This window comes from Brachionichthys hirsutus, chromosome 15 (assembly GCF_040956055.1).
Source record: "Brachionichthys hirsutus isolate HB-005 chromosome 15, CSIRO-AGI_Bhir_v1, whole genome shotgun sequence".
Classification (NCBI taxonomy): domain Eukaryota; kingdom Metazoa; phylum Chordata; class Actinopteri; order Lophiiformes; family Brachionichthyidae; genus Brachionichthys; species Brachionichthys hirsutus.
In genome coordinates, this window is record NC_090911.1 from 12,403,471 (window position 1) to 12,416,722 (window position 13,252).

The 13,252-nt window shown below is 48.8% G+C and overlaps 2 protein-coding genes across 3 annotated transcripts; one reads left to right on the top strand and one right to left on the bottom strand.

Annotated features, from left to right (window-relative positions):
• Positions 1-4,363: 4,363 nt before the first annotated feature.
• pold3 (polymerase (DNA-directed), delta 3, accessory subunit) lies at positions 4,364-7,244 on the top strand. 2 transcript variants are annotated; one of them, XM_068749223.1, is made up of 12 exons: positions 4,364-4,484; positions 4,854-4,909; positions 4,988-5,087; positions 5,172-5,211; positions 5,324-5,456; positions 5,535-5,784; positions 5,873-5,933; positions 6,100-6,289; positions 6,439-6,545; positions 6,606-6,691; positions 6,762-6,843; positions 6,949-7,244. In XM_068749223.1, exons 1-12 carry the CDS (start codon positions 4,428-4,430, stop codon positions 7,131-7,133), a joined length of 1,347 nt encoding a protein of 448 aa, XP_068605324.1. In that variant the 5' UTR covers positions 4,364-4,427; the 3' UTR covers positions 7,134-7,244. The 2 variants fall into 2 exon arrangements, with proteins under 2 accessions (XP_068605324.1, XP_068605325.1); XM_068749224.1 differs by having other exon boundaries at positions 6,765-6,843.
• Positions 7,245-7,595: 351 nt separating this feature from the next.
• Positions 7,596-12,628, bottom strand: LOC137904787 (sodium- and chloride-dependent GABA transporter 3-like). Its single transcript, XM_068748989.1, has 14 exons — positions 12,490-12,628; positions 12,269-12,403; positions 12,041-12,178; positions 10,642-10,744; positions 10,265-10,397; positions 10,010-10,144; positions 9,708-9,811; positions 8,972-9,096; positions 8,784-8,896; positions 8,571-8,708; positions 8,394-8,496; positions 8,065-8,165; positions 7,802-7,969; positions 7,596-7,697 (listed from the first exon to the last, which is right to left on the bottom strand). The coding sequence occupies exons 1-14, from the start codon at positions 12,623-12,625 to the stop codon at positions 7,596-7,598; spliced, it is 1,734 nt and encodes a 577-aa protein (XP_068605090.1). The 5' UTR covers positions 12,626-12,628.
• Positions 12,629-13,252: the final 624 nt, after the last annotated feature.

A 13,252-nucleotide genomic window follows, 5' to 3' on the forward strand; every position in this document is an offset into this window, starting at 1 on the left:
TGTTTTCAGCCGGATCGACCCAACAGTGTTTATTTGTCGTTTGATTTGTCCTCTTTGTTCGTCCTAACAATGGCAGTATTAGAACCCTTAAAAAAAACAAAAACAAAACTGTACCTTGTTTTAGTTTTTAGAAGACTTTTTGATATTTATGTGTCTTATTTTTATATTTTCTTTTACGGTTATTTATTACACATTGTAGTGTACATTAATGTAGTTTGAATTGATACAATAATATATTTTAGTATGAAAAATAATCTCAAGACAAACAAGCAGGCGGAAGCTCCGGCGCGTGGTTCTCGGAGCGGAAGTTTGTTTCATCAAAAAAAAAAAAGAGAGAAAAGAAAAGAAAAACGTTGAAATATAAAACGTGTATTCTGTAAACTTCTGTTTTAATCTGAAAAAGGCAGGAATGAGGTGAGAATCTGTTACATGTGCATCGTCGTTATGAAGCTACTGAATTCTCTGTGATTTTTAAAGCATGAGTTGTCGCCGTGTTGATGAAGGATCTCGTTCTGAAGGATCCACTTTTATTTACAAGCCAAAATTTCGATTGTCCGCGACCCCGTTTTTCTGTTTCCGTGCCAACTCGTTCCATTGTACTGTCGAAGGCTGCATACCGTCTGTTCTGACCCCGCCCCTTTGTAAATTCACTGTCTTTTTGTATTGTTTTTATTTTAGATTTGCTCCATTTTTATGACTCCCCATCACAATAAAATATAAGACAGCAGTTCTGAGTCGCCTCGTTTATTTCCCGGCTTCCCGCTCGTCGGATTAGGGTTATCATTAGGGTTGGGTGAATGGAAATCTACTGTATCGACAACATCTCCGTGAATCTTCATCATCATCATCAGCCTGCCTGCCTGCTCTGGAACACAACAGGCCCCCAAAAACAAAGATAATTACCCCCCCCCAAAAAAAGAAAGAAGGATGCGAGGGCTTTGGTCGGAGTTGTTGGTAAACATCATCAGAAAGTCGTCACTTTGTCAGTGAAAGTCCTTGTAGAAGTCGTGAATGGGAACTTTGAGTGGGCGGAGCCTTGAATGAAACAAAGGCGTTAGCGGCGAGGAGCTCAAACAGCTTCCTGCTGCAGCTCCTCCTCAGACACCTCCCTCAGCTTTAACCCCCCCCCCTGATTGGCCTGATCACCTGCAGCAGGTGCGCCGCCTGACGCACCTGTTTCGCATCACACGTTTGGGTGATCTTGCAGACGCAGTCTCTCTGCCGCCAGCGGGACGGATCTTCACCTACCCTGATAAGAAATAGACGAGTGCACCCCCGCCGCTCGCCCATAGCCAGCTGTGATAGGCGCTGCAACACCTATGACCTGCAAGGCGTGGGGGGGGACAGGTGTACACGGACCTGATTATCCCACCGAAAAGGCTTGGGTGGGTCTTCGGATTTCTTTAACCTCCGAAAGAGGCAGAAAGACCTGAAGACCCGAACAAAAGCGTTGCTCTCCTTCTTCTTCGTCTTCCCCAGACGTGTCACCAGCATGTCGACGACCAGCGTGTAAATTGACACCTTCTTCCCCATCAGGTACATGCAAACTGTCCCCGTGTTGCACATCAGTTTGCAGAGCTTCTTGTGGACAGCGTTGGCGAGCTCTTTGGCCTGTTGCATGTTCATCTCCAGAGCGATGTCCGACTCCTGGATCTTGGCGACTAGCAGACTTGTCATCAGCTCCGTCATGTCCATCATGTCCGTTACATCAACTTTCCCCTGGAAGATCCTTGAGAGGAGCACTGTGATAATCCAGCGACACCGCTTCTCCAAGTCTTCAGGCGACGCTGCTGTTTGGACATCACTCGTGGGGAGATCTTCCTCTTCCACAGGTACCAAAGGCACCCCCCCTTCCATGATGGCCGGGGCCTCTGGCAGCTCTGGAAGAAATTCCTTTTTCCTTTCTGTGGGTTCACAGACGACATTTTCCCTGTTAAAATAGGTACTTTCTATGTCTTGGACGACGGCATTGGCGGCATTTTTAATGGCACGTTGCACGTCTGGAGGAATAAGATCTCCCACATTCACTGCTGACACTTCTCTCGCTTTCTTCCTGCAGAGAAATTTGCGGACCTTAACTGCAAATCTCTGCAGGAGCGCCTTGAAGTGCCGCATTATCCTCAACTGATTGGTGCCGGGACTTTTGACGACATGCTCACTGGCTTTCGGCGTGTTTGCGGTTTTTCCGGGGCTGCTGCTGGGGAGTAAGCTCTTCATCACCTCGTTGGATAAAAGCCGTGCCATTTCATACGGTGTCTCTACCTCAACGACCTCTGGAACACCCATTGTAAAGGCAAGGACCGGTGGAATCGCGTCTTCCAGCGCGTCCTGGACTTGCTGGTGTGCAACAGCAAAGCCGGTCCCTGACGTTTTTGGTTTCAGGGGAAAATTGGGAATTTTTTCAAGCAGTTCTGGAGCTTTTTCCAGAACTGCTTGACGCACATCATCAGTTACGACTTGAACTAAATCTGTGAGCATATTCCCAAGCTGTGCGTCAGTATTCGGATCAACGGTCCCTGACTGAAGACCTTCCCACTCTTCCTTGGTGAGATTCCCGAGGAATCCTGTGAAAAGCTCACCGAGCTGTAAAGTGGATTGTGCATGGAGGGCCAGAGGCTTGTCTTTGGAGTTCTGTGGTGAAGCTTGCATCTCCGTAGTTGTCAATGATCTTTGGTAGATACCTGAGAGTGTTCGTGTGTTTGTATATATAGGTTTCCTCTAGATGACTTCAAAAGCACATCAAAGTGGAATATCACCATACACATCAAAGGGTAACCCTTTGATGTGTATCAAAGGGTAACCCTTTGATGTGCACCCCTCCCCTCGCTCCCCAACTACCATCAGAGACAATAGTATGACACGTTACATCAAAGACACGGTAACACAGCATGGCAGCAAATTCATCACAAACATGGTCCCATGAAAATTGTGATCTTGATTCCCGTTTGCAGCTGCAGCTCATTGATCCACAATAAACTGCAGAACTATGAAGCATTACTCCCCCGAAGCTCTCACAACAGCGCTGGAGGAAACTGATTGGTCTGATGCTTTAAACTCCGCCTCTGTCGAGGGGACCTGGTCTTCCTTTAAATCTGCATTTCTGTCTGTAATCGATAAGATAGCACCCATAACAGCTGTTTGGGTCAGAACCCGTACAGAACCTTGGATGGAGGGGGAAATATTGAATGCCATCAAGCTCAGAAACAAATGTTACTCTGAGTACAGAAAAACCAACAACGAGGAACTACTTGAAAAAAGCAGAAAACTACGCAATGTGGTTAACAAAATGATAAAAAATGCCAAAAAGAATTTCTTAAATGAGAACATTGAGGCAAACAAAAGCAACCCACAAAAACTGTGGGAGGCCCTAAAACAATTAGGCTGCAGCAACAGACTCCAAACAAAAACCAGTAATATCTGCATTAACTCAAGTGGTTCGCTCCAGACCGACAGGATGGCGGTAGCTCATTGTTTTAACAGCTTTTTCACCCTCCCTTTTTTGTCCACCTACGTTGTCCTTGTAATTTATTGTCATTTTGCATCTGGTGTAATTTATTTGTAATTTGTTATTTTGCATCGGGTAATTTAATATTGGTTTTGTTTTTATTTGTATTGTTAAATATCGATGATTTATGTACGAAGGACTTTCAACGGAAACAAGACCGCAAGGGCTTTTTAGAAATGCTCCTCTTAGACGGGATGTTTGACTGTACTTGTACTGTAATACATGCTACTGTGTGACTGTACTTGTACCCTAACATTCTATCTAATAAATATATTCATCATCATCTTACAAACAAACAATCATTTTTAAATTCTGAAGTCACAAAAAAACAAAAACGAGAACACACTCATCAGAGGGCTTCTTTGTTAAATATGGTTAAATATGAATGAATGTTGTAATAATAAATTAATTTAACATGCTATTCAAAATATCTATCAATTCTAATGAGTGTTTGTCACGTGTGTGAATATATTTCCATGCAAATACATCTTTTTCTTCTCATGTCTGCTGCCTGTGACCTGCAGGTGTCCTCCAGTGCTGCAGATGGCGCTGTTCGTTCTGACATCATCCTGACGTTGTACGATATTGGGGCAGCTAGTGCTGCCAAAACATATAAACCATGTCAGAGAACCTGATGCCTGATTTACGTCAGACTTTTTTAAGTTGCACTGAAACAGATCCGTGAAGATTTAGAAAATAAATGTTAATTTAAAATAAAGATTCTTTATCTCCATCTCGAGCTGGAATCTGGTGGTATTTTAAATGTAGTACCCATACTGGCTTCTAGGTGGCAGTCTGACAGCCCGTCGCAACGGAAGAACGCGCAGGCGCGTGTGATGTCAAACAGGAAGTAAACAAACCGCCTTCCCGCGCAGCTAAATCGGCTCCACGGGGCGTTGGAGTCGTCCTTAAATCAGCGGAGATGGACGAACTTTATCTGGATAACATCGACGAATATGTCAACGACCACAACAAGATTGTAAGCGCCTCCGAAACGACCGGAAGCCGAACGCCGCTTCCGTTAGCCGTCGAACTGCGTTCAAAAACCGCTCGTTTTACTCGTGGATCGACAAGTTGACGGATTTTAAAATCACCATCACGTGGTTTAAAGCCTTTTCTGGATTTGTTTGGACCCTTTGCCACATTCGGCTTCCAAAAGATGCAGAAAATAGCATTTTGTCTTCTGTTTTTACTTCATTATTTAATTGGTTAGCCTAATTTTCTCTTTTTGAATATCCAACGGGGGGCAAAGGTTGTAGCTTTTCGTTGACATCGTTATGTTCTGCTATAGTGTCGGTTTAGCTTAAAGGTCCGGTGTTAGCTCAGGTGTGTGTTTTCTGTCGAACAGGTGACTTACAAATGGCTGAGTCTCACTCTCGGAGTTCACGTGAACACGGCCAAACAGTGAGTGGCTCCCCCTGCAGGCTCACCGGACTCACGGCTTCATACGGACTCTAACATCCGTTATTTCCGTGTGTCCAGGATGCTCTACCATTACTTGGACCAGAAGAGGAAGGAATGTTCGGCTCCACTCCACGCCACGTACCTTGTGTCCGGGAAGTTCGTGGACAACGGACAAGCGGTGAGAAACGTCGTGAGAAGGTCGTTAATCGTGATATTCTGTGATCTAAATTTGCTCTTCTTCGTATTTTTGATTCTCTTTCAGAGCCACAAGGTGTCGGTGGTCAGAGAGGAGCAGCTGGAAGGTGCGTGACGCCGTTTCCCAGCATGCCGCTGACGCGTTGCGTGTCGTCGTTTGTGCGCCGCTCTCGTCGTCGACTTTCTGAGACGCGCGTCGGACGTTCTCTTGTTCTGCAGACGCCAAATCCCAGATGAGCTTGCTGGTCAGCGTCCACGTCTACAGCGTCCAGAAGGCCGCGCTGAAGGACAGCGGCCCCCTCTACGGCGTCGACTACGACGCCGTGAAGGACAACCTGAAGAACTGCAGCAGGTCCGTGTCTCCGTAAAGCGCTCGTTCTTCCTCCTCCTACGACGGCGAGGCGGAATGATTCCGCTGTCCCGCCTGCAGGTTCAGCGCCATCTGCTGCGCCGGCGCCGTGCCCGCGTCGTCTCTGGACCCGCAGAAGGCCCGGGAAGTCCAGCCGGCCCCCGCGCCCGAGCACGAACGCAAGAAAACCGCAACGAACGGGAACGCTAGCGGGCCTCCAAAGCCATCCGGCAAAACGCAGAAAGGCATCATGGGAATGTTCGGGAATAAGACGGCGACCAGGATCCAGGACAGAGACGTGAAGTCGGAGGAGAACGAGGACGCACCGGCGGTACGGAGCCGACGTCCTCCTGTGTGATTAGCTTCAGTTCATGCAGCCCCCCCCCCCCCCCCGGTTGACTGTTCTTCTGCTGGTTTAGGTCGAAGCCCCAAAACCCAAAGCAGGTCACATGGGAAACTTCTTCGGGATTCAAGCAGCAAGTGAGTAAAAGTTCAAATGATCTTCACAAGGCTCCGCCCCGTATCTAAAGGGAGGGGGGGTGTTTCCACGGCGACGGAGATGGGGGCACAGATCCAAGCCCGCCGGATCCTGGCGGCTGAAACGGGAGCGTCCGCGTTTAGTAACGGAATGTCGTTCATTCTTTAGAGAAACCTGAGAGAAGTGTTACGGCGGAGGAAGCGGCTGGACCATCATCATCATCATCATCATCATCATCATCATCATCATCATCATCATCATCATCATCATCATCATCAACCTCCGCAGAACCGAAACGTCAGAACCCACAACCACAGGAAGCAGCTGCTGCAGCGGAGCCGAAGACCGGCTCCAGGAGGTTCGTCCTATCAGCGGGGCGGGTTCCAAGCGGACGCCGCCCGTCTGCGTTCGGGCGCCGCCGTTAAAGACGAGACGCCGCGGAGAGTTCCGGTTCTGTTTAGAAGCTTGGAAGAATCCATTTCAGTAAAAGTCCTTCTCTTGTTGAAGCAAATCCAAGCGGGCCGTGGGTTCTGACAGCGAGGACGGGAAGATGGAGAAGAAGAAGAGACGGCGGATCAGGAAGCCGGAGACGGACAGCAGCGGCGAAGACGAAGGTGGGATTATCAGATTACCAGAGGATGAGAGTCGAATCTAATTCCTGATTATCTCCTCAGTTATTCCAGATAGTCCGCCGCAGACGGGAACGAAAGAACCGGGTCCTCAGAAGGAGGCGGAGCCTTCGTCCGTGGCGCGTCCACAGGTACGCGTCTCAGAGGAGGAAGACGATGCTGGTTTTATAAAGAAGCTGATCTCGTGTTGTTCTCCCTCAGCAGGAGAATCCTGGGGCAAAGACGAGGAAGAGGAGGCGCGTCCTGAAGTCGCGCACCTTTGTGGACGAGGAAGGCTGCATCGGTGAGAGACGTCTTCTCAAATCTCTGAAACCTCGACGTGGAAACGGAAGCCTTCGACCGCGTCTTCCTCCTCGAGTCACTCTGGTTCGTCTCCTTCTGCCCGCAGTCACGGAGAAAGGCTACGAGAGCGAGTCGTACTCTGAAGCCGAAGCCGAAGCTCAGGCCACGCCCCCGGCGCCCGTCCCGAGCAAACCGCCGGCAGCCGGCAGGCGGGATCAGAAGAAAACTTCTGCAGCCGCGAGAAGAGGAGCCAAACAGGCTTCTATCACGGGCTTCTTCCAGAAGAAGTGACGGGACGGAGGACGCTCGTCCCCTCGCCGGGGAAGACGTGGACGCTGCGGGGACGCGACTTCAGGCTGCTTTCATCTGAATGTAAAAAGACATGCTGCTCAATAAACATGAAAGCAAACCTGCGTGCTGGAGAGAATCATTGACAGAGACGGACGCCGAGTCCCCGGGAGAGTCCCCGGGACCCGACCGACGGAGAGTCGGGTCTTTGCAAACTCGTTTCAGATCTGCTGCTTGAACCCGAGAGCAGGAAGTGGGTCCTCAGCGATTTAACGAGTTCAGAGGCCGTCCACTGGGAACAGAACCTGACGGCGCAAATCTGAGACGACTCGAGACAAAGTGAGACGATGTGGGATGACTCGAGACGATGTGGGACGACTTGAGACAAAGTGAGAAGATGTGAGACGAAGTGAGACGATGTGAGACGACTCGAGACGACGTGGTTTATTTCATCTGACTTTGGGTCTAAGCTTCAGACGGCACCAGCTCAACACTCGTGTCCTCCTCCCTCCTTTCTCCTCTCGTCCTCGCCGGGTCGTCAGCAGGTCCCCAAAGGACGGACAAACGCTGGAAGAAAGACGAAGATGCTCACGCGCGACCTTCGCCGTCGCCGCCGCCGTCACAGAGGTCGTCTTAACGCGATTGATTGACTGATACTGAAAGCATCAAACCTCTCTGAGGGTTCCTGGCGTCCAGCACATCAGCCCAGCTGCCCATAGCGGTACCATGGCAACGGAGGAGAAGGTCATGGTCCATCCCAGTCCGTACGCCCAGTCGGGGTAGACGTAGCCATTGATCGTGAGCCGTTTGTAATCGATCAGGTACAGGATGGAGGAAATCTGAAATTGCAGATGGTGACATCACCCCCACGTTTATTACGAATGGAAGATGGCAGAAATGGTGGCGGTAAAGAAACGGTGAAAGTCTGGCGCACCAGAGAAAGGACAGGCACAAAGTACTTCCAGCAGAGTTTGAAGAAGACGGACGGTCTCTGTCCCGTCATGTCTGCGATGACGTCGCGGACACGGTCCGCTCCTGGAAGACATTTAAACCAGTCAGCTGTCTCGCTTAATACCACACTAAGTAGTATTAATACTAAGTAGTATTAATACTACTTAGTATTAATAGGAGCCTGTGTGTCCCCCTAAAAACATGGCACTGAATCCTGCAAGACACGGCATCCTGTGTCCACGTCCTCGTCCACGTCCCGTCACAAGTGCATGAAGACGGGTAGGAATTAAAGCGGTCCTGAATCCGGCTCACCGAACACCCAGCCCACCGCCAGGCATTCACAAACAGCCATCACGTTCTGGCAGACTCTGGTGGAGCCGTAGAAGTCGATGAGCTGGAAGACATAGACCCCGCCCTGCAGCAGGAAGGGCCGCGCGTCATTCGGGGGAACATTCATAAAACAAAAACAAAAACAAAAACGTAAGCCACCTCTGTAACCAAGGTGAGATGAACCAGGAAGCTGGATGCGCAGACGATGAGAGCAAAGATCTCGTGCCTCCGGGGGCCCCGGAAGAGCGCCGGAAGCAAGTCGCTGATGGAGGTGATGAATCCCTCCACGGCCACGAACTGAGGACAGAACCAGGGACAGCGAGACGTCGGTCCGAATCGCGTGTTGCTGCTGCTCTATTGGTGGTTCATTACATGAGTATCAACAGCCAGTAGAATCAGCATTAGGAAGAAGCAGACGGTCCAGAACTGTGGTAGCGGCATCAGAGCCGCAGCCTGAGGGTAAGCGATGAAGGCCAAGCCCGGACCTGGGGGGGGGGGCAAGGAGTGGCTCAGACCCAGATCAATTACAAAGATCAATGGAACCTTTGACTGTACTGGACCTGACTGGGCCACGGTGTCGACAGTAACTCCCTGTTCCCGAGCCATGAACCCGAGAACGGAGAAGACGACGAATCCAGCGACGAAACTGGTCCCGCTGTTCAGGAGACAGATCCAGAAGCAGTCCCTGGAGGACACACGGAGACAGACGACCGTCACACAGATACCGTTCAACCGTAATCGATTACCTCGTGGCGAGCAGAGGGGGCGGACGCCATGTTTGCTGCGTGCCCTGCTCAGCTGCGGAGGCAGCATTGAACCGAGTCGCCATTGAGTCGCAGGTTCTTCCGGCCGTTCCCCAGTTCGTGTTCTGCCCCCCCCCCCGTGCTCTTCCGCCGCCGTGCAGTGAGCATTGTCGTTTTGTTTTGGCTGTGATTTTGGGTTTGTTTTCTGGACACCCCGACTGCCCTCTAGTCTTACTGTTCTTTAGTTAGACCCATCCAGTAATGAGGTTCTGTCTGTATGTAAAGTGTTTTATTTTGCTTTTATGAAAGTCTTTTACACGACTCCCGAGTTTGTCCCTGCATTTCCGGGTCCTCCTCCTTGCTCGGCAGTAACACGAAAGCTTTCACAAACGCACGTTTCAGTTCACTGAGGACCCGGTTCTTTGTGTAAATAGGTCATGTTGACTTTGTCTTGGTTCTGGTCTCGAGCTGATTCATCGGCAACGCACGGTGTGTTTTCCTGTCGTGTCCAGGTAATCTCCTGGGGGCTGCACAATATCTGTGTTCTACTTACCTGTAGCAGTTGTTGTTGTAGTCGTTGTAGCTGCTCAGGACTATCAGAGTTCCTGCAGTCAGACTGTAGGAGAAGAAGATTTGAGATCCTGCATCTATCCAGACCTGCAATGTAGAAAAAAAAAATCCATTATACCCTGGAAAAAGAGCATCGATTTAACGGGGTTCTTTGTTGCACGAAGGAGAAGAACGTCTCATTATGATGTCATTATTAGATGACATCTTTGTTGCCTGTTTGATTTTCAGTTTCCTCAGGGTAGCGTCTCTGAATAAGTATAATTTAATAGCAAACGTAGAGGCCACCTCCAGGTCAGCGAGTCGATTCAGGTCCGGGTACAGGTAGTAGTAGATCCCTTCTGACGCTCCAGGTAGAGTCGCTCCTCTGATGAGGAGGATGAGGAGCATCACGTAGGGGAACGTGGCTGTGAAGTACGCCACCTTTCAAAGACAATAAAATGTCGATGTTTAGTCATGTTAGGATCCGGGCGGCCTCCAGAGCACCTCTCAGGTGCAACGTACCTTTTATTCTCTCTCTTCGTGTTATTTATACAGTCTCACCTTTCCCGAGGACTTGACTCCTTTCCAGATGCAGAAGTAGCAGAAGATCCAGGCGACCAGGAGACACAAGGCCAGCTCCCACCGGATGGCGCCCAGCTCCTCGATGCCTCCGGACATGCCCAGCATCCTCCGCCTGGAAGAGAACCGGATTCAGCATTCCATGTGTTCTAAAGTGAAAGGTAGCAACACGGCCTGACCTGGATGATTATAAGCAAGCATTGATTGTTGTAATACTGGCAAGTTAATGAAATTACATTTAATGAGACCCATGGAAAGAGCTCAACTATTCAATTGATTTAATTTGCCTTGTTTCCAGGGGCTGGTATGTAATAAGTAAATGCATGAATAATCATTATAATGAAATCATCAATACTCACTCCCAGAACTCAACGGCAGCCGACGTGCTGTTTTTCAGCATCGTCTGATTTGCTGTCTGGTTTACAGAGGAAGAGTCCAAAGTTTGAAGTCCCACGCAGTTTGCTGATTTCGAGAAACAATAATGTCTATTTTAAATTACTGTGTTAGAAATTTACACACGCGTTTTATAATATGCTGTGAATCCCCCGGGAACAGGTTCGACCTTGTGAATCCAAGAATTGTCTCATGTTTTACGTACATTCAAAATTGCCTCTAATTTTATGTCGTTAAATGATGTTGTGACAGATTGAATCTGATTTTTTTTAAAAACAACAACATAAAAACAATCATGTTTGTATTTATTAGTGAAAATGAGTGAAACCTGATCAGAACTTCTCTGTGTCGCTGTCAAAAATGGCATTTTCTTTATTTCATGCTGTCCTTTATCTGTTAAGTCCATGTTGGACTCGTAGACCTACGATATATCTCCTCGGTCTAAATGCTACCTGTGTTCCAGTGCAGCAATGTCTGCTGCTCCACACTCAGAAGTGACGTCTGGGTTCAGTGCCTGGACGTCAAAAACAGACAACTCCTCCTTCATCCTCTGGAAAAAGAAAACTTCTTCCCCCGTCTCACCGTTTCCTCTTCTGTTTGCGCTCCATCTTTAACACTCGGTCTACCAGAATGACCATAGCGGTCGTTTTGACTGCTAAACTAAACTACTTTCAGAACAGGTTTGAGTCGTCATTTGACCTTAACAGTGATAATTATTAACTATTATGAACATTTAAAACAGGTTTGTGTCGTCATTTGACCATAACAGTGATAATTATTACCCTCGCCGAAGGGGAGGCGAGGGTAATTGTCTTTCTGTCTCTGATTGTCTTTCTAGTTAACTATTATGAACATTCCAAAATGCTGTGAGGGGGCGGGGCCAGCCAGCTGAAGACACTCTGTTGCGATGCCAATTTGCTTTGCTTATTTGAGTGATGCCGGATTTGAGATTAAAATGCTGTGCAATCCGGCACGATGCGGGACGACTGGTCACCCTTCATCAGAGTCTTCCTCACCAAGGCTCTGAAGCAAGCCTGAAGCCTCCGTAACTTTCTTTTTATTTCTACTTGTCACGCCGCTTTGTTCGCTCAAACACTTGTGGCGGCCGCGCATGCGGACGCCTGTCGACGACGTCGATTAGCTGCGTAAAGACTCTCATCGTTAGCTGCAGCAGCCGGTCACCGGTCACTCACTGGCTCACATTGAAAAGTAGCACAGGATGAATTTTTACGTGTTTCTTTTATTTTCAATTCAGGTTGGAATTTGTTTTTTGCGCTGCGGAGATTTTCGCTGCGCAAAGACCGCATCAGCAATTGTGCGTGCACGCAGCTTAGAGCGGGCATTAGTGCGCGGTCTAAATGCTACCTGTGTTCCAGGTGTTGTTGCAGGTGGCCCAGGGGAGCTGGGCTCTGAAGGAGAACGCCAGGTAGAAGAGAGCCCAGGCCTCGATTACGATGTAGCTGAAGTCGTAGCACTTCATCACCAGAAGTCCACAACCGATTCCTGCAACACAAAAGTTCACTTCACTAACATGTCTGGGTAAGATTGATATTTCTGCTCACAGTAGGGTTAATGTCAACACGCGTAACTCACCCTTTGCCAGCGGACACAACTTCCTCCAGCAGGTGATGAATCCTTCCTGGGTGTACTGACCCATTGAGGTCTCAAATAGGAACATGGGTAGTCCAAGAAACACGGCTAGCAGGCCATATGGAACCAGAAAGGCACCTGGAGGTGAATAAAAGCCTCACAGAAATGTTTCCAGTCGCCGACCAGAACCGTCACCATCATGTTGCTGGACTTTCTTCTCTTACCGCCGCCGTTCTTGTAGCAAAAGTAAGGAAATCTCCACACGTTGCCCAGTCCGACAACGTATCCCCCCACGACCAGGAAGTACTCCACCTTGCTGGCCCACGCGCCTCTGTCTCCAGCCCGCTTCTGCTCCTCCATGTTTCCTCCAGTCGTCTTTACGTCTAGAAGTCTTCTGCTGGGGTTCCTTTTGTCATGAGGCACCGACTAATTATGACTTGCTATAAACCTACAGGGAGGATCTGGGCTCATTTGCGCAAACAAAGGTCAGAACACCTTAAAGAACAGCCTCTTTACACGTGTTTGTTTGTTTGATTCTAATTTATGATTAATTAATGATTCTAATTTAAAGTTTTTAAGCAACTTTAATTAACAAATGCGGCAAGAACCCAACATTTGTTGGAGGTTTTAATGTTTTGTTTATGACACTTTTATGGACTATAAAATAATAAAATAAATCCCTCCCGCAGAAGGGCCTTTGGTGTGATTTGAGAGGGATGCGGTGGACATGCCACCCGCCGAGGCAACCGTAAACCATAAAGGACGGGTGCCCTGTGGCCCCCTGACGGCAGGGGGACCGGCTCTCGCTGACACCAGATCCTTGCTATCTTCATGTCGTGTCCTGACTTCCATGTCTCATGCAATAATTCCAGTTTTTCCGAATTGTTCCGATGCCTTGTTTGTTCTTTATTTGCGTGCCTGCGTGCTTCTCCGATTCCATGCCCGGGGACTCATCAAACAGCAGAATAAGAATCTCTCCCTGTAGAA

What these genes read in the sequence shown, in the direction of transcription:
- pold3 (XM_068749223.1), top strand. Translation starts at nt 4,428, where the DNA reads ATGGACGAACTTTATCTGGATAACATCGACGAATATGTCAACGACCAC. An exon ending in AACCTGAAGAACTGCAGCAG is followed by an intron (nt 5,457 to 5,534) that starts GTCCGTGTCTCC and finishes TCCCGCCTGCAG; the next exon opens with GTTCAGCGCCATCTGCTGCG. An exon ending in CAGCAGCGGCGAAGACGAAG is followed by an intron (nt 6,546 to 6,605) that starts GTGGGATTATCA and finishes TTATCTCCTCAG; the next exon opens with TTATTCCAGATAGTCCGCCG.
- LOC137904787 (XM_068748989.1), bottom strand. Translation starts at nt 12,625, where the DNA reads ATGGAGGAGCAGAAGCGGGCTGGAGACAGAGGCGCGTGGGCCAGCAAG. An exon ending in TACTGGCTGTTGATACTCAT is followed by an intron (nt 8,709 to 8,783) that starts GTAATGAACCAC and finishes TTCTGTCCTCAG; the next exon opens with TTCGTGGCCGTGGAGGGATT. An exon ending in TTGTGCCTGTCCTTTCTCTG is followed by an intron (nt 7,970 to 8,064) that starts GTGCGCCAGACT and finishes CTGCAATTTCAG; the next exon opens with ATTTCCTCCATCCTGTACCT.